The 23,010-nt window shown below is 45.3% G+C and overlaps 1 protein-coding gene across 1 annotated transcript; it reads right to left on the bottom strand.

Moving 5' to 3' along the window:
* Window positions 1-1,307: 1,307 nt before the first annotated feature.
* LOC126084992 (zinc finger protein 805-like) lies at window positions 1,308-18,646 on the bottom strand. Its single transcript, XM_049899854.1, is given in 5 exon segments — window positions 1,308-1,443; window positions 1,446-2,879; window positions 10,091-10,186; window positions 15,471-15,597; window positions 18,237-18,646. Coding segments are annotated over 5 exon segments (1,728 nt in total). The 5' UTR covers window positions 18,267-18,646; the 3' UTR covers window positions 1,308-1,402.
* Between the last annotated feature and the right edge of the window lie 4,364 nt (window positions 18,647-23,010).

Below are 23,010 nucleotides of genomic sequence, written 5' to 3' on the forward strand. Positions count from 1 at the left end.
GCAACAGAGCTTTGAAGTACATGAAGCAAAACCTGACAGAACTTAAAGAATAGACAATTCCACAATTATAGCTGGGAACTTCAGCAGCACTCTCAGAAAGTGATAGTAAAACTAGAGAGAAAATCAGCAGGAGTATAGAGAATCTGAATCACACCATCAACCAACAGGATCTCATAGACGTTTACAGAAAACAACCCAACAACAGCAGAATACTTGTTTTTATCAAGCACCCATGGCACATTCAACTAGAGACCATTTCCTGGGTCATAAAACAAACTTCAACAAATTTAAATGTTTTGAAATCACGCAGAACACATGTTCAAACCAAACATGAAACGAACTAGAAATCAGTAACAGAAAAATAACAGGAAATACTATAAACTCTAGGAAATTTAAAAGTATACCTCTAAATAATCCACAAGTCAACAGAGGACGTCTCAGAAAGGATCGAGAAATATTTAGAACTGAGTAAAAATGTAATTAAAACTAATGGAAATTTGTGGAATGGAGCTAAAACAGTAGGGTGGAAATTTGTAGGATGGAAAGTTAAAGAAGAACAGAGAAAGGAATCCTTTATCCAACTATAAGATTTACTATATAGCTACAGCAATAAAATAAAAAAAAGTAGATCAGGACCAACAAAAAGCGTTTTAGATGTTTAAAACCACATGAATAAAGGGTTTGCTTTTTAAAACAACGGTCCTAAATGTGCAATAAATGTGCCCATGTGTATGTCTTTATGTCCTTAGATATAAAAGCATTTCAATATCAAACCAACATATTTCTCATAGACTTAGACTCTTGAAGATTACAGACAATATTGTAGAACCAATTAGACTTTTAAGGTTTTCATCCCTGCCTTCAACTGACTAAACTCTTCTGACACCGGATAGCAGTGAATGTATATAGAGAAATCATAGAGGGGCAAGGCCCTTTATCTTGATACAATACTCCCCTCTCCCCAAATAAGGAAGTAATGACAAATTATCATAGGCTTGGTAGAGAATCTGAAAGACGTTGTTTCCATTTTTTTCTATATTCTCCTCTACGTCCCCTTCTTTTAAAAAATATTCCTGAGATAACTCTGCAGTGTAAACTGAGGAGAAAGATGTGGCTGAAGGTTTTCCTAAGTACACAATGGCCACTGGGTCTCTCTCCTGGATGAATTTTGGATGTAGACTCAGAGTCTAGGTAGGTCAATTTCTGACTCTTTAGATGACAAGTGATTATCTGCTACAGAACACTTCCTCACAGGGATGACATTTGTGGGCTTTCCCTTTGGTATGAACAATCAGATGCTGAGTAGGATGGTTCCTCTGGCCACAGATTTTCCTCAGTGGTTACATTCAAAAAGTCTTTCCCCAATAAGAGTTCTTGGATGTTGACTGAAGTTTGCCCACTGTTAAAAGGTCTTTCCACATCTGTTACAGTGATAGGACTTCTCCCAGTATGAATCCTTTGGTGCTGCGTAAGGGATGAGCTGCGACAGAAGGCCTTCCCACATTCACTGCACTCATAGGGCTTCTCTCGAGTGTGGATGATAGAGTGTCGAATGAGATTTGTGCTCCAACAGAAAGTTTTCCCACATTCGATGCACTCATAGGGCTTCTCTCCACTGTGAATCCGCTGGTGTCTCGTGAGGCCAGATCTGCGGCTGAAGGCCTTCCCACACTCAATGCACTCATGGGGCTTCTCTCCAGTATGGATGGTGTAGTGTCGAATGAGGTCAGCCCGACTGCTAAAGGCTTTCCCACACTCTTTGCACTCAAAAGGTTTTTCCCCAGTGTGGGCCCTTTTATGTAAGATGTATGTAGAGCAGTGAGTGAAAGCCTTTCCACATTCACTGCACACATAGGGCTTCTCCCCGGTATGAATCCGCTGGTGCCTCTTGAGGTATGACCTGTGATTAAAGGCCTTCCCACACTCTGTGCACTCAAAGGGCTTTTCCCCAGTGTGGATGATGTAGTGGTGAATGAGGGCTGCGCTCTCACAGAAAGCTTTCCCACACTCACTACACTCATAGGGCTTCTCCCCAGTGTGAGTCTGCTGGTGCCACATGAGGTATGACCTGTGTTTGAAGACCTTCCCACACTCGAAGCACTCATAGGGATTCTCTCCACTGTGAATGAGGTAGTGTCGAATAAAGCCTGGCCGATCACGAAAGGCTTTTCCACACTCTTTGCAAACAAATGGTTTTTCTCCAGTGTGGCTCCTCTTGTGCAAGACAAAAGTGGAGCGGTGGGTGAAGGCCTTTCCACATTCACTGCACTTATAAGGCTTCTCTCCACTGTGAATCCGCTGGTGCTGCGTAAGGTGTGACCTGCGGTTGAAGGCCTTCCCACACTCTGTGCACCCGTAGGGCTTCTCCCCTGTATGGACCATGTGGTGTTGAAGGAGATACGTGCTCTTTCTAAAGAACTTCCCACACTCTGTGCACTCATAGGGCTTCACTCCAGAGTGAATTCGCTCATGTTGAGCAAGGAGACGTTTTTTGTTAAACACTTTGCCACATTCCTTGCATACATAGGGGTGTCTCTCTTCATGAGTCATGGCATCTTTAGCTGGTCCACATGAGTCACCATCATGGACAGCATGGCCTGGGGAGACTCGCTCCTGAAGAATTCTTGAATACGCACCATCATCTGTCCCCATCCCATCATGTTCCATGTTCATTTTTCCAGGAAGCTGCACTTTCTGGGGATTTATCCCCGGCCTCGAGTGCTCGTCCTGTATTTCTGGCGGCCCCTCCTGATTCCTGTCTCGCCCCAGATGGGAGTCCCTGGAGGCTCCCAGTGTCAGTTGTCCCTGGTCTGATGCTCCCTCAGACAAAGCTGGCTCAGGTGCAGTTGGCTCTGTGTTCTCAAGTTTTGCTTTATCCCCTGAAAGACATCAAACATACAAAAGGGCCTATTAATAACGACAACACAGAACAAACAAAAGCACCACTTCAGTAAGGAAATAAAAACGGAAATAGCCTCTGTGCCTGTAGTGTTTGGACATTTCTGAAACTCAGGCTTGCCAATTCTTTCTTTCCTGGTCCTTGACGTCTTCAAAGGGAGGCCAGAGGGTAAGTATGGGACAGGGGATGGGGACATGGTATGGGTGGACAGTGTAATAATGACACTGTGTGTGCTGAGTTTGCTGTAAGTGAGGACATCTCTCGGTGCTACAAGAACAATAGGAAGGGGTACTTAACCCAGCCCAAATAGGAGACGGGAAGAGAACAGGGGAGATGTTTCAGAGGAGGGACTCCATGTGGTGAGTCCTAAGGGAGATGCAGGAGTTGACAGAGAGAGTGGGAAGGTGGCTGCAGCCTTAAGAGACAGAACATACAAAGACATAGAAGAGGACCCAGGGAATGGCCATGCAGGAAAAGAGGGTGCTGCTGAGAAAGCAGAGATAGGCAGGACACAGGGAGGCTGACTGCCAAGGTTCTGACTTGGGTGGTGGTGGGGATGAGCGCAGCCACTCCCAGGACAGGGCTTGTAAGGTAGAACATGAGCAGGATCTGAGTGGACATACTGAGTCTGGTATGCCTGAGGAACAGCTAGGTGAAAAGACTAGCAAAACAAGCATCATCTAAATGAGTAAGATTATAACACTTTACTTGAAGACATTAAAGAAGATCTATATAAATGGAGAACTTAATAATATAAAGCTGACAGTTCTAGCCAAATCAATATAAGAATTCAATATAACTTCATGAAAAATCAGTTTCAACTGAATTTATCATGGAACTTAATAAGCTGATTCTACAATTCTTATAAAAGAGCGTACAGCCAATAATATTCCTGGGGAAGAATAAGGAGGAGGGATCTACCCTATCAGGTAACAGCATTATTATGAAGTAATAAATCTTCAAGGCAGTGTGGTACTGGCACAAAGCTCAGACCAACTGGCAATGAGAAAGAAGAGCGAGCTTAGTAACAAGCTCACACATACATGGACTTCCGATACACAGCAGAGCAGCTCATTAGTGAAATGAGAGACTGTTTAGTAAGCAGAGCTAGAAAATGTGGCTACTCCTATGGGGAACACATAAAATTGCGTTCCTTCTACACTCCATATTCAAAATCAACCTCAGATCAATAAATGCTTAAATGTCAAATACCAAATTTTAGTACTTGTAGGATAAAATAAATGAGACCATCTTTTGGATACTGGGGTAAATAAAGCAAGATTACTTCCTAAGTAATAAAACCATTAATCATAAAAGATTTATAAATCAGACTACACTAAAATAAAAACCATCCAAAATATACATTAAAGGTAGTGAAAAAAATAAGGTCAAAAACTAGAAGAATATATCTGCAGCAAATATAATTGATAAAAAATTACTATCAGGAATGTACAAATAATCACTACAAATCAAAAAGAGAAGGGCAAACAACTTAATAGAAAAACAATCACAAATGGATATTTCACAGAAGATACAGACTACGAGACATGATGAAGGGCCCAAATTCCGAAACATGAACCACTAATCAAGATCAGATAAGATACCATATTTTACTGATTTGACTGGCAAAAACTAAGAATCCTTATAGTATTATGTATTGGAAAAGAAATGGATCGATGGAACCTCTTGTATTTTCCTTGTGAAGTTTAAATTGGTATACTCTCTTTAGGAAACAATGGGAATTGTAAAACTGAACATTCACATAGCCTGTAATCCAATAATTGCACACCTAGAGATGTTACTGTTAGGATTGAATTGTGTCCCCTAAAAATATGTGTTGTAAATCCTAACCCCTGTACCTATGGATGTAACTCCACTTGGGAATAGGGTCTTTTTGTAATAAGGTCCTATCCTTGTAAGGTGTGTCTTAAACCAATCACTTTTGAGATATAAAAGGAGCAGCTTAGGCATGGAAACAAGCAAAGACAAATGGGGAAGACTGATGCCCCATGAAGATCACCAAGAAACCGCAGAACAGAAGCTGAAAGAGACAAAGAACTTCCCCTAGAGCTGCACCCTACATCAGATTTCTATCCTAATCGGTGACAAAATCAATTTCTGTTGGTTAAGGCCAGCCACTCGTGGTATTTCTGTTATTGCAGCACTAGCTCACTAAGACAATTACCAAAAGACACCCTACACATGTGCTATAGGACCCATGTACACGAATGTTCACAGCAGCACCACGTGTGTGAATAAAAAAAAATGTAAACAATTCAACATCCCAGGGAGTGGATGGATACACTGCAATAGAGCCAAGCAACAGAATACTGGACAGCAGAAAACCAATGAATGAACAACGTAATGCCCCAAAACTGAAAACAACACACATGTCCATCAGGAGAAAAACGCAAAAATGAACGGCAGTTTTTCACACAATGAGAATACTACACAGTACAAAAATGAAACAAATGCAACTAAGGGTAACCACATGGAAAAAAATTCCCACAGACATGATGATGATCAAAAGAGGACAGGCACGACAGAAAGCGTCGTGTAGACTCTGGTGCCAGAACTGGGTGTAGACTCTGGTGCCAGAACTGGCCATGGCCAGGGCAAGACCTCCTCTAGGAAGGTGAGATGGGAAGCTGCAGATATGAGTTTCAGATCAGTGTGTAAGGGTTGAAAGTTGTTACGGATTCAGCTGTGTCACCCAAAAATATGTGTTGTAAATCCTAACTTCTATACCTGTGGTTATAATCCCATTTGGGAAAGAGTTTTCTTTGTTATGCTAATGAGGCCATATCAGTGTAGGGTGTGTCTTGAGTCAATCTCTTTTGAGATATAAAAAGAGCAAGCAAGCCAAGATGGGGGAAGAAAGATGCCATGCCACATGAAGATCACCAAGGAACCAAGGAATAGAAGCTAAAAAGACACAAGGACATTCCCCCAGAGCCAAGAGAGAGAGAAAACCTTCCCCTAGAGCCGGCACCCTGAATTCAGACTTCTAGCCTCCCAAACCGTGAGACAGTAAATTCCTGTTTGTCAAAGCCACCCACTTGTGGTATTTCTGTAATAGTGGCATTAGACAACTAAGATAAAGGTCAAGCAATATGAGGAGGTAGACTTTACCTTCAACATGAAAACATGCTGACACATCACCAGTCATACGGTGAGACATCACCGGCTGGGGAAGTGGCAATCTGGAACAAGGTCTGAGTGGCTTGGGGAGTCGGCGCTGGACATGGCATTGACCAGAGAGGCTCAGAGCACACGTGGAGGGACTAGTTAGGAGTCTATCAGCATGACCCAGAAAAAAGATGATGAGAGCTTAGGCTAAGTGTGAGGACAGATCTGATGGAGGTGAGGATTCAGGAGGTGTGTATAATGTAAAAAGACAGAATATGGGGTGGCTGGATGTAATGATGCTATGAGTCAGAATCAATTTGACAGCAGTGGGCTTGTTTTTTTTTTTTTTGGATGTAGGGATTGATGGAAATGGAAGTGTTAAGGATTGTCTGAGACTGTAATCAGTCTTCTAACCTGCTGAGATGGCAGGACCATTCACTGAAACTTGGGAGGTGGGAAGAGTGAGCAGTATCATGGGTTCCTTGTTATGCACATTGAGAAACAACAAAGACAGGCTGAGAAACTACAGACAGGCTGAGAAACGAGATCATGTGACATTCTTCAGGTCACAAGGCAGGTCAGAGGTGCCTGAGACAGTCATGTAGAGATGTGGGACGGAGGGACTGAAAGTTTAGAGGAGACCCTGAAGGGCTGAAGAGGGGCTGGAATGAGACGCTCACTGGCTGGCTGAGTACCAGGGAGGAGAGAGCATGACTCTGCAGTGGCACCAATCAACAAGTGCCCTCAGCAGGCCAGATGTAGGGCAGAAAAGGCCAAATGGCACCTTGAGGTTTTACCAAACAGTAGAGGCAGGAAGACATGGGACAAGGGACTCTTTTTGAGCATCTGATTGACAATGAGAAAGATGGGTGGATAGAGAATGTGGGATGTGAAGTATAGCAGGAAAGAGTCAACGGGAGAGAAAGAATGGCTCTTTTTCCTCAGAGTTCAGAAGGAAAGGTGAGATATTACCATTACTGATTATAGCTAATATCAAGACATAAATAATACTAGCAGCTGACTTTTGATGAGCCACTTACTGTGGGTCTGGCGCTGCGCTAAGTAAGCAGTTTCGCACATTATCTTGATTACATCCTCAAACAACCTGATAACACAAAAACTATTACTACCATCATTTTTCAGGAATAGATGGAACATAGTTGACTGAGTGGATACTGACGAAATCATTTGCTCTTCTCCTTGGGCACACAACTTGACCAACTGTACTCATGCACCCAGGTTTGACCAGATGCCCAGGTCTTCTGAACGGACTGTGAGTGATCTGAGATGTGTAGAGGTGGCTGTGACTCTTCTCTCCTTCGTCCTCTGCCAACTGCAGGATGTCATGGTGACGACAGAGGACTCCTAGGTCCTTGAGTAACTATCTACTGGGTGCTACAGGGCTCTGGTCCACATGGATCCTGGTATGAGTGACAGAAATAGTTTTCATTTGCTGAGCCGCCAAGATTGGAGTTCATTTGTTAGAACTGCTAGCTTGGGTCACAAGGCTGGTGAGTGAGAAATTTCAAAAAATTTTAAGCTCATGTAGTTAAGAGCCCAGAGCCTGATCTTGGCTTACATACGCCTCTCTTCCTCAAAAGCAGTGAAGTGTGTGATGGGGGTGGGAGAAAAGAGGGAACACAGGCGAAAGAGCTCCATGGCTCCCACAACCCCAGAAAAGTAATGACAAAAAGCTTCCTAAGGCCCTGGATAAACAAGGCATTACTGAAAAAGAAGAATAAGTAGGAGGCCTTACTTTACCTGATTTTAGAACCTATTATACTGCCACAGTAGTCAAAACAGCCTGGTACTGGTACAACAACAGATACATGAACCAATGGAACAGAATTGAGAATCCAGACATAAATTCATCCACATATGAGCAGCTGATATTTGACAAAGGCCCAAAGTCAATTAAATGGGGAAAAGACAGTCTTTTTAACAAACGGTGCTGGCATAACTGGATATCCATCTGAAAAAAAAATGAAACAAAACCCGTATCTCACTCCATGCACAAAAACTAACTCAAAATGGATCCAAGACCTAAATATAAAATCTAAAACGATAAAGATCATGGAAGAAAAAATAGGGACAACATCAAGAGCCCTAATACATGGCATAAACAGTATAGAAAACATAAAGAATGTAGAAGAAAAACTAGATAACTGGGATCTTCTAAAAATCACACGCTTATGCTCATCCAAAGACTTCACCAGAAGAGTAAAAAGATTACCTAAAAAGACTACCTACAGACTGGAAAGTTTTTACGTATGACATTTCTGATCAGCGCCTGATCTCTAAAATCTACATAATACTGCAAAAACTCAACTGCAAAAAGACAAATAACCCAATTAAAAAATGGGCAAAAGATAGGAATAGAGACTTCACTAAAGAAGACATTCAGGTAGCTAACAGATATATGAGGAAATGTTCACGATCATTAGCCATTAAAGAAATGCAGATCAAAACTACAATGAGATTTCATCTCACTCCAACAAAAAAACATTAATCCAAGAAACACAAAATAATAAAAGTTGGAGAGGCTGTGGAGAGATCGGAACACTTCTACACTGCTGGTGGGAATGTAAAATGGTACAACCACTTTGGAAATGGATTTGGCGCTTCCTTAAAAAGCTAGAAATAGAACTACCATAGGATCCAGCAATCCCACTCCTTGGAATATATCCTAGAGAAATAAGAGCCTTTACACGAACAGATACATGCACACCCACGTTTATTGCAGCACTGTTTACAACAGCAAAAAGATGGAAGCAACCAAGGTGCCCATCAATGGATGAATGTATAAATAAATTATGGTATATTCACACAATGGAATACTACGCATTGATAAAGAACAGTGAGGAATCTGTGAAACATTTCATAACATGGAGGAACCTGGAAGGCATTATGCTGAAATTAGTCAGCTGCAAAAAGACAAATATACGTATAAGACCACTATTATAAGAACTTGAGAAACAGTTTAAACTGAGAAGAAAACATTCTTTTGTGGTTACGAGAGGGGGGAGGTAGGGAGGGTGGGAGAGGGGTATTCACTAATTAGATAGTAGATAAGAACTACTTTAGGTGAAGGGAAAGACGGCATACAGTACAGGGGAGGTCAGCACATAAACCAAAAACAAAGAAGTTTCCTGAATAAACCGAATGCTTCGAAGGCCAGCGTAACAGGGGCAGGGGTCTGGGGACCATGGTTTCAGGGGACATCTAAGTTAACTGGCATAATAAAATCTATTAAGAAAACATTCTGCATCCCACTTTGAAGGGTGGCGTCTGGGGTCTTAAACGCTAGCAAGCAGCCATCTAAGATGCATCAATTGGTCTCAACCCACCTGGATCAAAGGAGAATGAAGAACACCAAGGACACAAGGTGATTACGAGCCCAAGAGACAGAAAGGGCCACATGAACCAGAGACTACATCATCCTGAGACCAGAAGAACTAGATCGTGCCCGGCTACAACCGATGACTGCCCTGACAGGGAACACAACAGAGAACCCCTGAGGGAACAGGAGAGCAGTAGGATGCAGACCCCAAATTCTCATAAGACCAGACTTAATGGCCTGACTGAGACTGGAAGGACCCTGGTGGTCATGGCCCCCAGACCTTCTGTTGCCCCAGGACAGGAACCATTCCCGAAGCCAACTCTTCAGACATGGATTGGACTGGACAATGGGTTGGAGAGGGATGCTGGTGAGGAGTGAGCTTCTTGGATCAGGTGGACACTTGAGACTATGTTGGCATCTCCTGCCTGGAGGGGAGATGAGAGGGTGGAGGGGGTTAGAAGCTGGCAAAAAGGACACGAAAAGAGAGAGTGGAGGGAGACAGCAGGCTATCTCACTAAGGGGAGAGTAACTGGGTGTGTGTAGCAAGGTGTATATGGGTTTTTGTGTGAGAGACTGACTTCATCTGTAAACTTTCACTTAAAGCACAATAAAGATTATTAAAAAAAAAAAAAAAAAACAACTTCCTGAGGGGATCCAGGGTTAGTGGTCTTACAGTCTGCAGGCTGCAGGGCCCTCCACCTGGCCGGATCCTGGTCACCCACCTGGAAAGGTGCTTTGGAACAGGTCTTTCTTCACAGCCCATAGCTCCTGCCTGAGCTCCAGCTCGTAGATCAGCTCTGGTTTGGGCACAGGACACCCTGTTCATGGAGAAGCAAGAGGACACAGGGATTTTTGTGAGAAGAAATAAAACCTCTCAGTCTAGTCTGGGACTTCAGGATGGGAACAAGACCTTGGAATGAGGCTGTTCCCATCCAAGCAAACAAAACGCTGACCGGTGACCTGGAAACCCAGGACACAAATACCATCCTGGGGCCCCAAAGACTGTGGACAGTAGTGCCAGCTGTTCAGGCAACACTGTTCCCTCTGACCTCCAGCCTACGGAATCCCAACAGTGTTCAGACACAGCCGTAAGACCCAGGAAAATAGCCCCTCCTTCCAGAAGGTGTTTTCTACTTAATCCAAGTTAATGGGTCTCAATCTGCCGGTGTCTCAGAATGCCCTGGGGCGGTATGGGTCCCATTCACCAACCAACTGAAACCAAAACTCTGAGGGGGAGGCCTGGAAATCAGCAGATTTTAAATATCCTCAGATGATTCTGACACCCAGGGAAGGTAAGAAGCACTGGTGGTGTCCTCAGTTTGCAAATACATCCTGATCATCACTAGTCTGAGGTAGGCAGGTGACCTAACTGGTCACTCTGTGAAGTGCAAGCTTTCATTCCAGGAAGGCTGAATAAGAGGACATGCCGTTGCTGTCATCCCAAAGCATCCTGCAACTACCGCCAGAGAACCACTTGAGGATCTGGACCAAGGAGAGGAAGCAAACAGACAGACAACCGGGTTGCCACCCACCAACCCGCGTGCCATCCCCACCCCTGGGCTTCTCATTAGGTAAGATAGTAAATTTCCTTCAGGGTGAAGCCCATTTGAGCTGTCTTCTGTTAGATGCAAACCAACAAGTATATTGATAGATGCGGGGGTAAATGACTTTTAAGACTCTGTAGATAAGTCAGTGGCCAAAGCACCAGAACCATAGAAGGCACACCAGACCCACAGAAGGCTCAACCAACGGAGTCTGAACCACAGCCCAAGATTCAGCCAGTCAACACTAAGCAAATGCTCACTGGTGTCTGCTGCAAGCCTAGTACCAAGCTCAGTAATGAGTCTGTGGAAAAGTGAATGAGACCTTCCTTCAGCTCTGTCAGGAGTCATATGCCTCGCCATCTCAGGGCCTTTGCACACACTGGTCCTTCTACCTAGAATGCTGTTCTCTCCCCTACCCTGCTCCACATGCTGACTCTCTTTGGGTCTTAGCTCAAATGTCACTTCCTATGAAGATTTCTTTGAAATGTAGCCCTTAAGTCCAGGTGCTTAATCAATTTGCCACGCTGCCACAGAAGTTTCAATCCTAATAAAGAACAACCCCACTGCTGTCAATTCTGACTCACAGTGACCCTATAGAACAGAGCAGAACTGCCCCACAGGATTTCCAAAGCTATAATCTTCATGGAAGCAGACTGACACATCTTTCTTCCACACAGTGGCTGGTGGGTTTGAACCAACGACCTGTTTGTGGCTGAGCACTTTAACCGCTGTGCCAATGGGCTCCTTTTTTCAATCCTAAGTAAAAAACTACAATCTAAGGGGTATAACCAAATCCCAGGGACTGTGCCAAGCACTTTAAATTCATCACTTAAAAAAAAAATTGAGTTAACTTTACAGGGTAACTTAGATAACGGACATATTTAAAATGTTGACTCTTTTCATTGAGAAACATGGTATGTATTTTCACTGATCTAAGTCTATTTTTAGATCCTATGCAGAGTTTTATACTGCTCTTCAAAATGGGCAATCTATTTTAGGATTTCCTCACAGCATTTCCAGGAAATATAGCACCATTCTGTAGATAAAGAAACCAAGGCTCAGGCAGACAAAGTAATTGGCCAAAGGACACAAAACTGACCAATGCTTGAATCAAGACGAAAACCCAGGTCTAGCCATCTCTGGCATCTGTTACTTAACCACGAAGTGAGAAAACATTGTTCTAGAAGGTGCTGAGTCAAGAAGTGATGATGATCATAAAGATGATAACAATAACAGCAGTAACAGTGGTAGGGGTCACACTGCTAACCTGCATATAGCCAGGTATCACGAGGCATGGTTCTGAGACCTTTTCAGAACTCACTTATCCTTGCAACAGCCCTGTGCAGTAGATACAATATTATCCCATTTTACCAACGAGCAACCTGAGGCACAGAGAAGTTCGGTAATTTGCCCAAGGCCACACGGCTTTTAAGGAGCGGAGTTGGGATTGAACACTGGGAGTCTTGCTCCAGACCCTGGTCTTCCACAGGCTCTGGGAAGGAAGATACCTGTATGGGGCCAGCAGCCTTGGACCAAGCAGTTAGTGGTGGTGAGGTGAGGACATGAATGTGAAGATTCAGTCCTCAGGGAATCGAGGCCAAAAGGAGGGGCAGACTAGGTGATGCCCAAACTTTGGCATTTCACGAACCATTAAAAAAATTAAAAAACGGTAATGCACAGGTGATATGGTCACATATAATCATTTACATAAACACTAAATACCATATACTCGCATCCACAAGTCACAAACAAAAAAGGACTTTTACCACAAAAAAATGACAGTGGACAGCATTTCAAAATGAAGGTGTCTCCTACACTGAAGATTTGTGCTTTATGAGGGACTCACTACACCGGCTGTGTTTTCCAGACTTGGCCAGGGTCAGGGATGCTGAGATAATTGAATGGATAGAGCATAAACAGTACCTAGAACAGGCCTAGCAGGGGATCAGTGGATAGGTGACCTTAGCTGTGAACACTAATAATCGCTTTTCTTAAAAGTGACCCCCTTTTTACGGTTCTTATTGTTGTTGTATGCTATTGTGTAGATTCCAACTCAAAGTGACCCCATGTGACAGAGCAGAACTGCCCCTTAGGGTTTCAAGGCTGTTATCTTTACAGGAGCAGATTGCCAGGTCTTTCTTCCATGGAGCGTCTGGGTGGGTTTGAACCACCAACCTTTTGGTTAGCTGCTGAGCATTTACCTGTTAGACCACCAGGGTTTCTTTTTATGGTTCTTAGCTTTCTTCAAAAATGTATTCTTGCATTGTTCTGGTAATGGTATAATCAGAGCCACTTGTCGGTCACATGAAAGATTACAATGCAACTGAAACAACGCTAGAAGGCCCCAGAGAACTCAGGCGGCCTGCTCAGGACTGTGTGTCTGAGGTGGCTCCCTCTTTTGAAAAGACTCAGCACTAAACCCAGACATTCTCTCAACAATCAAGAAGTGGGAAAGAGAAGAAAAACAGGAATGGCTTTCTCAGGGTGTCCCTCAATCACCCAAAATACCAGTTAACAATTACTGTTACTGTCATCATCGTGATGATCACTGTCATTACCCTTGGGCTCCTGGACTCAGTACCCTTTACAACAGGGTTTCTCAACCTCGGCATGACTGACATTTTGGTCCAAATAATTCTTTGCTGTGTGTGTTCTGTGCATCTTATGGATGCTTAGCAGCATTCCAGGTCTCTCCACTAGATGCCAGTTGCACATCCATCCCAGGTGTGACCATCAAAAATATCTCCACACGTTACCAGACATCCCCTGGTGTGGGGGCAATATCACCCCACTGGCTTAGAACAACATAAACAGGGTGATGGGAGAAAGCGAGTGTGACAGAGGAAAGAACTTACACGGTATTTTGTGAACAGAAAACAGCTGGAGAGAGGTGGTATGGTGCTGAGAAGGGGCCGGCCACGTGAAACACCAGAACGCATGCACCAGGCAGCAAGAACAGCAAGTGCAGAGGCCCGAAGCGGACGTGCATTTGGGGAAACTGCAGAAACCAGCACGATCGGAGAAGAGTGACCTCGGGGCGGGGGGTCAGCAAAGCAAGATGGAGAACTTTTTGTTTAAAAAAACTTCTTTATAAAATATGTATCACTCTTTTCCAGCTTGATCTCTTCTTAATGAAACAGGACCTAATTCCAGTTCTCTGGAAATAGGCATGTCTTACCCTAAGCTGAGTTTCAAGAACTGCCTTGGATGTGTAACACTTCCCTGTCCCAAACTGAATGGTCTCAGATGGTCATTATCTCTAAGCAGAGAATTGTCTAAGGTAGGATTTACCAACCTCAGAACTCCTGACATCTGAGGCTGAGGGATTCTCTGCTGAGGGGACTGAGCCATGCACTGCAGGATGTTTAGCAGCATCTCTGGCTTTTTCTCACTAGATGCCACTAGCATCCCCCGCCACCAGGTGTGAAGAACAAAAATTCATCCAGAATGGAAACAGAACAACCAGGATGGAAACAATGAGAATGTTCACGCATTGGGAAGAATGTAACCAATGTCACTGAACAACTTGTGTAAAAGTTGTTGAATGGGAACTTAAACTGTGTAAACTTTTACCGAAAACACGATAAAATAATATTAAAAAAAAAAAAAAAATTCATCCAGACATTGCCAATTTTGCCAAATTTGCTAAATGTCTGCTGATGGGCAAAACTGCCAACTGCTGCAATGTACTGCTCTAAACTTATCTCTTGTACCAGTGGAGGATCATAGCCCAGGCTTTAGGAAACCAGAGACAATCCTAAGGCCCCAGGGAATAAAGACATCTCATAGCCAAGATCATGTTGTTTAGAATAATACTGGGTGACATTGAAGGTAAATGCCTCCTGGGGGCCCTGCCTGACTCACCCCTGTCTGGGAGAACGTCCATCACTCATAGCCCTGCTAACTAGACTGTGGGAACATTTAACACAGCCAAGCTTGGCCAGTCAAACCGAGGGCAGCCTATGCTGGGCACTGGGATGAGAAATGAGGGAAGTGTGGACTCAGGTGGCCATTTCCTGTGTCAAGGATGCCCCACAGAGGCCAGCTACACAAAGAGAGAGAAAAGCAATATAAACATACACCTGAGTAGTGACAAGGAACCTGGGGGCCCCAGAAAGCAAGGATTGCAGTAGCTATTTTGTGCCACGAACTCACTGAGACAGAAAAGGCCACTGTGCAAACACAGTGACAGGAGCAGACCTGCAGAAAGAAGACAGGACAAGGGACTTGGAAGCCAGGGCACAACTGTGGTTCTTCTGAATTACTGATAGCAGTCCTTCATGAAGCCCTGCTGAAGTGCCTGCCTCTGGGTTCCACAAGGCACCCTATTTCCTTCCAACATATCCTTACCCTTTGGAGGTGAGCCAAAGGGGAACTGTTTCTTGCCCAAAGAGACATGGAGAGACCAGATAAGAAGAGATGAGTGTGGAAAATTACTGAAGCTTGGGGAGAAGAGAGGGTGGGCTCCACAGGCCATCCTGATGAGCCAAGCCTGGAGTAAAAGGGTAGGATGAAGGAGTCTGCAGGGCCCCCACACAGTTGAGAGGTGAGGTCTTACCCAGAGAGACCAGCAGCCCACAGTTCTCCAGCATCACCTCCTGGTACAGGCTCCTCTGGGTCAGGTCCAGCTGCCCCCACTCCTCCTGTGTGAAGGTCACGGCCACGTCCTCAAAGGTCACAGACACCTGAAGAGTCAAACAGAGACGGTGGTGTTTGCCTTGGGAAGCTGTGGGATGAGATTAGAGCCTGTCTCTGCATCAATGATAAAGGTGCAGAGAGACTCAAGGCCTAGATCACTGAGTTTAACTCCTGGGGGCCTAGCTCAGTGCTGGGCTTAATGGGTAGGAGGGCACTACTTTGAACAGAATCAAACAGTGCAAGAAAGAGGAGCCTCCATGTGGAGCCATCGGAGAATGACAGAAGACAACGACAATCCCATGTAAACTGAGAGATGCAGACAGTAAGGGCTCTGAGATGTCAGAGGGAAAGGACAACAAGAATAATAATACCAGCAGCTGCGTCTCACTGGCCCTCACCTCACTGTGCAACTTCCCTGTGCTGAGGGGATCAATACACCATGTTAAAGCAACTATAAGTCCCTAGCTCTGAAGCCAGATTCCTGTGGTTTGACTCCAAACTCTTAAATCCGACACTTACCTGCTGTCTGACCTTGGGGTGCTTGCTTCATTTCTCTGAGCCTCAACTTCTGGAACAATACAATAAGAGCTCCCACTCCATCTACAACAGTTGTGAGATTTAAAGACAACGTCCAGTGCTCAGCATGCTTTGGGATTAATCATCCCACAGCAGTGAGGCGAACACTATCATCCTTCCCACATCACAGTCTTCAACCTGAGGCCAAGGGGGCTCTACCGATCCACCCAGAGTCACATGTCTTATGATCAGGGGCAGGACTTGAACATAGGTCCCTCTGCTCCAAGGTCCAATGGAACAACCTTGATAGCCCTCCTTTACCAAAGAGAATTCATAGAACAAGGTTGGGAAGCATTTCCAGTCATTTCTGCTGTTAAATCAATTATAGTCACTCCTGAAAACATTTCTGTGAATGTGGGCAGAAGAGCAGAGCTGTCATCACTGAACCCTCAAAAGAAGCCCTGCAGGTGGCACCTGCCTGGGGAGTGGCAGGGGCTGGGCAGCTCCCTGCATCCCTGGCTCCCCTGGTCCTGAAAGACTTCCTGGGAGATTCACAGTGAACCACCAGCCTCTTTATCCTTCCAGAGTCCTCACAGCAGGCCAGGACACTTCAGGACCAGGAATCATGAGTGGCAGAGACAATGCAGAATACTGTCATGAGAACACGGGCCTTTGACTGGCCACAATGTCTGTACTGACTGAGGGTGGAATAACATCCAGCAAAGGACCACACACTCTCTCCCTCCCAGGACCTAATCTATGCAGGTGTGTGTGGCGGATGAGGGTGGAGACCATGGCAACCACACAGGCCCTCTTGGGCCTCCTGAAACAACCAATACTTCGCCTTTGTCTACATACTTCCCTCTACCTGGAATGGCCCACCTTCCCTCCCCAATATGCCCAAAGTCAACTGCAGGAAGGACCACCTACTTGCCTTGCAAAGTTCACTTTAGGTGTCACCTTCAGGGCTTCCCAGTTCACTGTGTGGAGTAGTGGGTAAAAGCACAGGCTCTGGTGGTCAACATATTGGGTACGAGTTTCTGAGAGCTGTGTGACCTTGTGTGGGTAACTTAATCTCTCTGAGCCCTGAGTGCCTCTTGTGTAAAACAAGTGACATTACTACTACCCAACTCTGATGAGCTGAAGATTAAATCAGGTGATCCATGACTGCCCAACATCCTGTATCAAAGGCTCAACAGCAGCCAGCAATCATGGATCTTTTGTTAATGATTGTTCATTTCCCTCTTTGCTACCACATGCTGGGAAACCTCACCCCAGCAGGCTTTTTGTAATTTTGCCAGATTCCCTATAAAAAATGCCAGACCACAAGCAACTAGGGCAGGATCTACTTTAGCCTGAACTGCCAGGAAAAGCTACTCCAAATGGGTGACATTTGAACAGAGACGGGAAGGATGTGAATAGGGGAGCTCTCCAGAGATGGAGAAACAGTGTCCCAGGCAGTATCCCAATGGGAACTGTAAGGCCAAAGGCTGAAATGGAAGAGAACCTAGCATAGTCAAATTGGTGTGTCCAGAGAGCAGTGAGCAAGGGAAGAATGTAAGGAGGCAACGCTGGAGGTTGTTGGTCAGGGTGGACTGGGCAGGGATTTGCAGGTCAAGGTTGGGGACTGGGTTTATTCAAAGTAAGATGGGAACCCTGGAGGGAGCATCATTAATTCTTCAACAACTTATTGAGCAGCAGTCTGAGTCCTGACAATGTTGTTGTCATTGCTGGGTAACAACCAGTCGATTCCAACTCATAGTGACCCCATGTGACAGAGCAGAACTGGCCCATACAGACTTCTAAGCTGTAATCTTTACCAGAGCAGGCTGCCAGTTCTTTCTCCTGTAGAGCCGCTGGTGGGTCCGAACCCCAGACCTTTTCCTTAGCATCCAAGCACCTAACCGTTGCACCACCAGGCTCCGCAGGGCAAGGTAGGGGGTTAGATTTACTCTAAGTACGATGAGAACTCCCGTAGAGAACCTCATTCATTCTCCAACAACTTACTGAGGAGGTGTCGAGAGTCCCAACACTGCTTTAGGACTGGTGATAAAGTGACAAGCCAAATCACTGCAAAGAGAAACCCTGTGACCTTCTCGGCTCCCAGCCCGTACAGGTGCCCAGCCATCTCCCCTTAGAATCAGCAATTCCGAAATCATCCTCCGCTCACCTGGGCCGAGTCCATCAGCGCCGCCGCCATCGTGGGACCCTGTGAGGAGGGCAGTGCCTGAACAGGGGGGCGGCCGGGACGGGTCCCGCCGACCCCACCCTGCACTGCCTTGGCTGGGGGACCTCGGCCAACTGTCGCCCTCCGGGCCTCAGTCTCCCCGAGTGAAAGTCGCACCAGGCCCTGGGCGCCGCCCTTGGCAACTGCGGGGATGAAGGGCGGTGTGGAGTCCCGGAGAGCTCGTGGCCTGGTCGGGCGCCAGGAGCAACCCGTTACCGGGGTTCACGACTGGAACATAGGGGCTGGGTCTGGAAGAGAGGGCTGGGAAGCAGCACTGAACTAGCCTCAGGGTTTCAAAGCCGGCAAACACGGGATCGCCACAGGCAAATGGCGAACTCTACGGAGGAGCAGGAAGTCCCGCCCCCGCCGATGTGGCTGCAGGAAACGCCCCTCTCCCTGGTAGTCATTGGCCCAGCACCAGCCGCCGAGGATCGACGCACAGGCTTCTAGGTGATGTAGTTTCCCGCTCCATCCATCCAGACTAGGAGTGCCTTTCCAGCACAGATTCCAACTGGTTCTTGGTTTGACCCCTCTCTGAGAATCTGCCTTTCCACTTGATATACTGAAACACAATCTACATTTTAACAAGATCTCCAGGTGATTCTTATGTATAAAAAACTTACGTATAAAAAGAACCAAACCTGTTGCCATTGATTACGACTCATAAGACTTATGTATGTTCATGTATACAAGATGCTTATGTATACTTACGAATCCATACGTATACAAGAACACTTATGCATTCTTATGTTGACCCAAAACAAACTGGTTAAAAGTCTGCTTTCCAGCAAGTCCTCTTCAGTGTAAAACGGGCACTAGGCCCAGAGCGCCCTGTCAGATCCGCCTCATTTCCAAGAGTACGGAATGGCGGATGCGAGGCCATCCATTCTTCTACCTGGGAAATCGAGGATTGGGAGGCGGGTATATTCGCAGGGATAAAGACCAAGTGCAAAGGTGTGGAACCAGGCTCTCTTCTAGGCTCCTCGCTTCCCAGTTCCCTTTACCTTCTCTATCATCTTATCGGTTGTTGTTGTATGCCTTGTAGTGGAATCCAACTCATAGGTGACCCCATGTGACAGAGTAGAACTGCCCCACTGGGTTTCCTAGATTGTAATCTTTATGGGAACAAATCACCAGGTCATTTTCCTGAGGAGCTGCTAAGTGTTTGGTTAGCAGCTGAGTGCTTAACCATTGCACCAACAGGGCTCCTTATACATTCATTAACACTCCAGATAAAAACAAGATTTTTTTTTAATTGTGCTTTAAGTGAAAGTTTACAATTCAAGTCAGTTTCTCATAAAAAACTTATACATGCATTATTATATGATCCTAGTTGCTCTCCCCATAATGTGACAGCAAACTCCTCCCCTCCAGCCTGTATTTCCCATGTCCATTCAACTAGCTCCTGTCCCCCTCTGCCCTCTCATCTTGCCTCTGGACAGGAACTGCCCACTTAGTCTCATGTGTCTACTTGAGCTAAGAAGCACACTCCTCACCAGTATCATTTTATGTCTTATGTTGTTGTCATTGTTAGGTAATCTTTGTCTGAAGAGTTGGCTTTGGGGATAGTTTTAATTTTGGGTTAACAGAGAGTCTGGGGGCCGTGTTCTCTGGGGTCCCTCCAGTCTCAGTCAGACCATTAAATCTGGTCTTTTTACTAGAATTTGAGGTCTGCACCCTACTTTTCTCCTGTTCCATCATGGACTCTCTGGGCACCATCCAGTTCTTCTCGTCTCAGACTGATGCAGAGTCTCAGGTTTATGTGGCCCTTTCTGTCTATTGGGCTCATATTTTCCTCGTGTCTTTGGTGTTCTCCATTCTCCTTTGCTCCCAGTGGGTTGGGACCAACTGATGCATCTTAGATGGTTGCTTGCTAGCTTTTAAGACCCCAGACACCACTCACCAAAGTGGGATGCAGAACGTTTTCTTAATAAACTTTGTTATGCCAATTGACCTAGATGTCCCCTAAAACGATGGTCCCCAGACCCCCGCCCCTGCTACTCTGTCCCTTGAAGCGTTTGGTTGCAGTCAGGAAACTTCTTAGCTTTTGGTTTAGTCCAGTTGTGCTAATTTCCCTTGTATTGTGTGCTGTCCTTCCCTTCACCTAAAATAATTCTTGTCTACTATCTAGTGAATAGCCCTCTTCCTCCCTCCCCACCCTTGTAACCAACAAAAAATTTTTTTTCTGGGTTTAAACCTTTTCTTTAGTTCTTATAATAGTGGTCTCATACAATATTTGTCCCTTTGGGACTAATTCCTCTCAGCGTAACGCCTTCCAGATTCATCCATGTAATGAGATGTTTCACAGACTCACTGTTGAAAAACAGCAGGATTTTTTCATGCAACTTATTGGAAGCACTGACAAAAGAAAACTACTGGAGAGAATCTTTTCGGAGGGACTGACAAAAGAGCAGCCAAGACAAAAAAAATTCAGGAGGAGGATGTTGGAAGTCCTACTAGACATTATCCACATCTATGGCTAGCCCTTTCCTGGGCCACCTTTGGCCCATTAATGTCCCACATGGTGCATGGACCTCTGGGTAATATAGTTGGCTCCAGCAGCTGGGAGTGCCATCCTGAGAAGGGGAAGCTATGAGTGGAGGAGGCTTGGGAAGGAAGCTCAGGATTCCAATTTGGAACGTTTTTGTTGCCGTTAGCTTCCTTGCTGTGACTCACGGTGACCTCGTGGCACAACAAAATTAAACACTGCCTGGTCTTGGGCCACCCAGAAGATGGGTTGCAGATCAGACTGTTGTGATCCATAAGATTTTCATTACCTGATTTTTGGAAGTAGATCAAAAGGCCTTTCTTCCTAGATATCGGGGAGGGATAATGAACTTTGTCTCTCAGACCTACGGAAATTTGTCTCTCAGACCTACGGAAATAAAAGAAGACGACCCAAACGAGAAGCTGTTGTTAGTTGTTAGTTCCTGTGGAGTGGATTTCAACTCATGGTGACCCCATGTGTGCACAGTGGAACTGCTCCATAGCATTTTCAAGGTGTGACCTTTAAGAAGCACATCATCAGGCCTGTCTTTCAAGGCACATCAGGATGGGTTCAAACCACCAACTTTTATGGCTAGCGTTCAAATGCTCAATCATTTGCGCCACCCAGGGACCTAAATGAGAAGTGTTGTTGTGTGCTGGCGAGTTGTTTCTGACTCATAGCAACCCTCTAGAGCAGAGTAGAAACCCATAGGGTTTCCTAGGCCAGGTCTTTTCTCTGGAGGAGCAGGTGGTGGGCTCAAACCGCCGACTTTTCAGTTAGCAGTTGAATGATTAGCCACTGTACCACCAAGGCTCCTAAATGAGAAGCACTATTTATTCAGAGCTTGCTACAGCAAGGAAGTCAGCCACCATCACCTGTGTTTGGCAGGAACTCAAAGGCAAGAAGGGAATTGGAAAGCTTTATAGTGGAAAAAACTGCAGGCTTCAGATATGCCCTGATTGTAGGTTGTTGGGATGGGGAGCTGCAGGTGGGCTAATTAGAAGTAGGCCATCCTATGTGACTAGTTTTTTAAAAAAAGTTTCCATCGAGTTGATTCTGACTCATGGCAATCCCACGTGTGCAGAGTAGAACTGTGCCCTCCATAAGGTTTTCATAGCTGTGACCTTTAGGAATCATGGGTAGAGGCAATTCCACAATGTCTCAGAGCTTGTAAACAGCAGATGACTTTCACATGTTTCAGGCTCCAGGCTCCTTGTATGAAGCAACACAGACTCCCTTGCACTCTGGCTTTGGCTAATGGGGAACTTCAGCAACCCGGCAGTTGGGAGAGGAAGGAGGCCACTGTACTGATTCCAACTCCCTGACTGCAGTTGCTGTATACTGAATGCAAGCCTCCATCCGAAATCGGAGCTCACTTGAGAGGTCCTGTCCATATGCTTCTTTTTCTCTTGCTGGGATCCTGTAACTGCTCTTCCGTCACTCCAGCAAGCCCGGGGATGGTAACCACCTCACCCTTACTAGCCTTAGTTTTGCACTAATACATGGGCTTTCCTACCACCCTGGCATATTTGTTAATAGTTCATTAAATTTTTCTTAAATTATTCTAATTACGGTATGCTATTTCCTCCCACCCCAGACCATGGCTGATAAAGAACCAGAAAAAATCCTTATCTTTCACGGTAGAGTCTCTGTAAGGATTTCAACTCAATAGTACACTTGGCTAGCATTCAGTCAATTCTACCAATGGCATTTTGTTTCCTTTTAAGATGAAAAACAGATACACTTGTGTTTAAGATGAAAAACAAATACCTCTTGAGAAATTCTGAGGTAACCTAACCAAACAATCTCTGTCATGGATTGAATTGTGTCCCCCCCCAAAATATGTGTCAACTTGGTTAAGCCATGATTCCCAGTATCGTGTGGCTCTCTTCCTTTTTGTGATTGTAATTTTATGTTAAGAGGATGAGATTGTAACACCACCCTTACTCAGGTCACCAACCTGATCCAGCATAAAGGGAGTTTCCCTGGCATGTGGCCTGCACCACCTTTTCTCTCTCAAGAGATTAAAAGGGAAGCAAGCAGAGATTTGGGGACCTCACAACACCAAGAAAGCAGTACCAGGAGCAGCGCGCATCCTTTGGACCTGGGGTCTCTGCACCTGAGAAGCTCCTCGACCGTGGGAAGATTGAAGACAAGGACCTTCCTCCAGAGCTGACAAAGACAGAATGCCTTCCCCTGGAGCTGATACCCTGAATTTGGACTTGTAAC

The sequence above is a fragment of the Elephas maximus genome, chromosome 11 (genome assembly GCF_024166365.1).
Source record: "Elephas maximus indicus isolate mEleMax1 chromosome 11, mEleMax1 primary haplotype, whole genome shotgun sequence".
NCBI classification, from domain to species: domain Eukaryota; kingdom Metazoa; phylum Chordata; class Mammalia; order Proboscidea; family Elephantidae; genus Elephas; species Elephas maximus.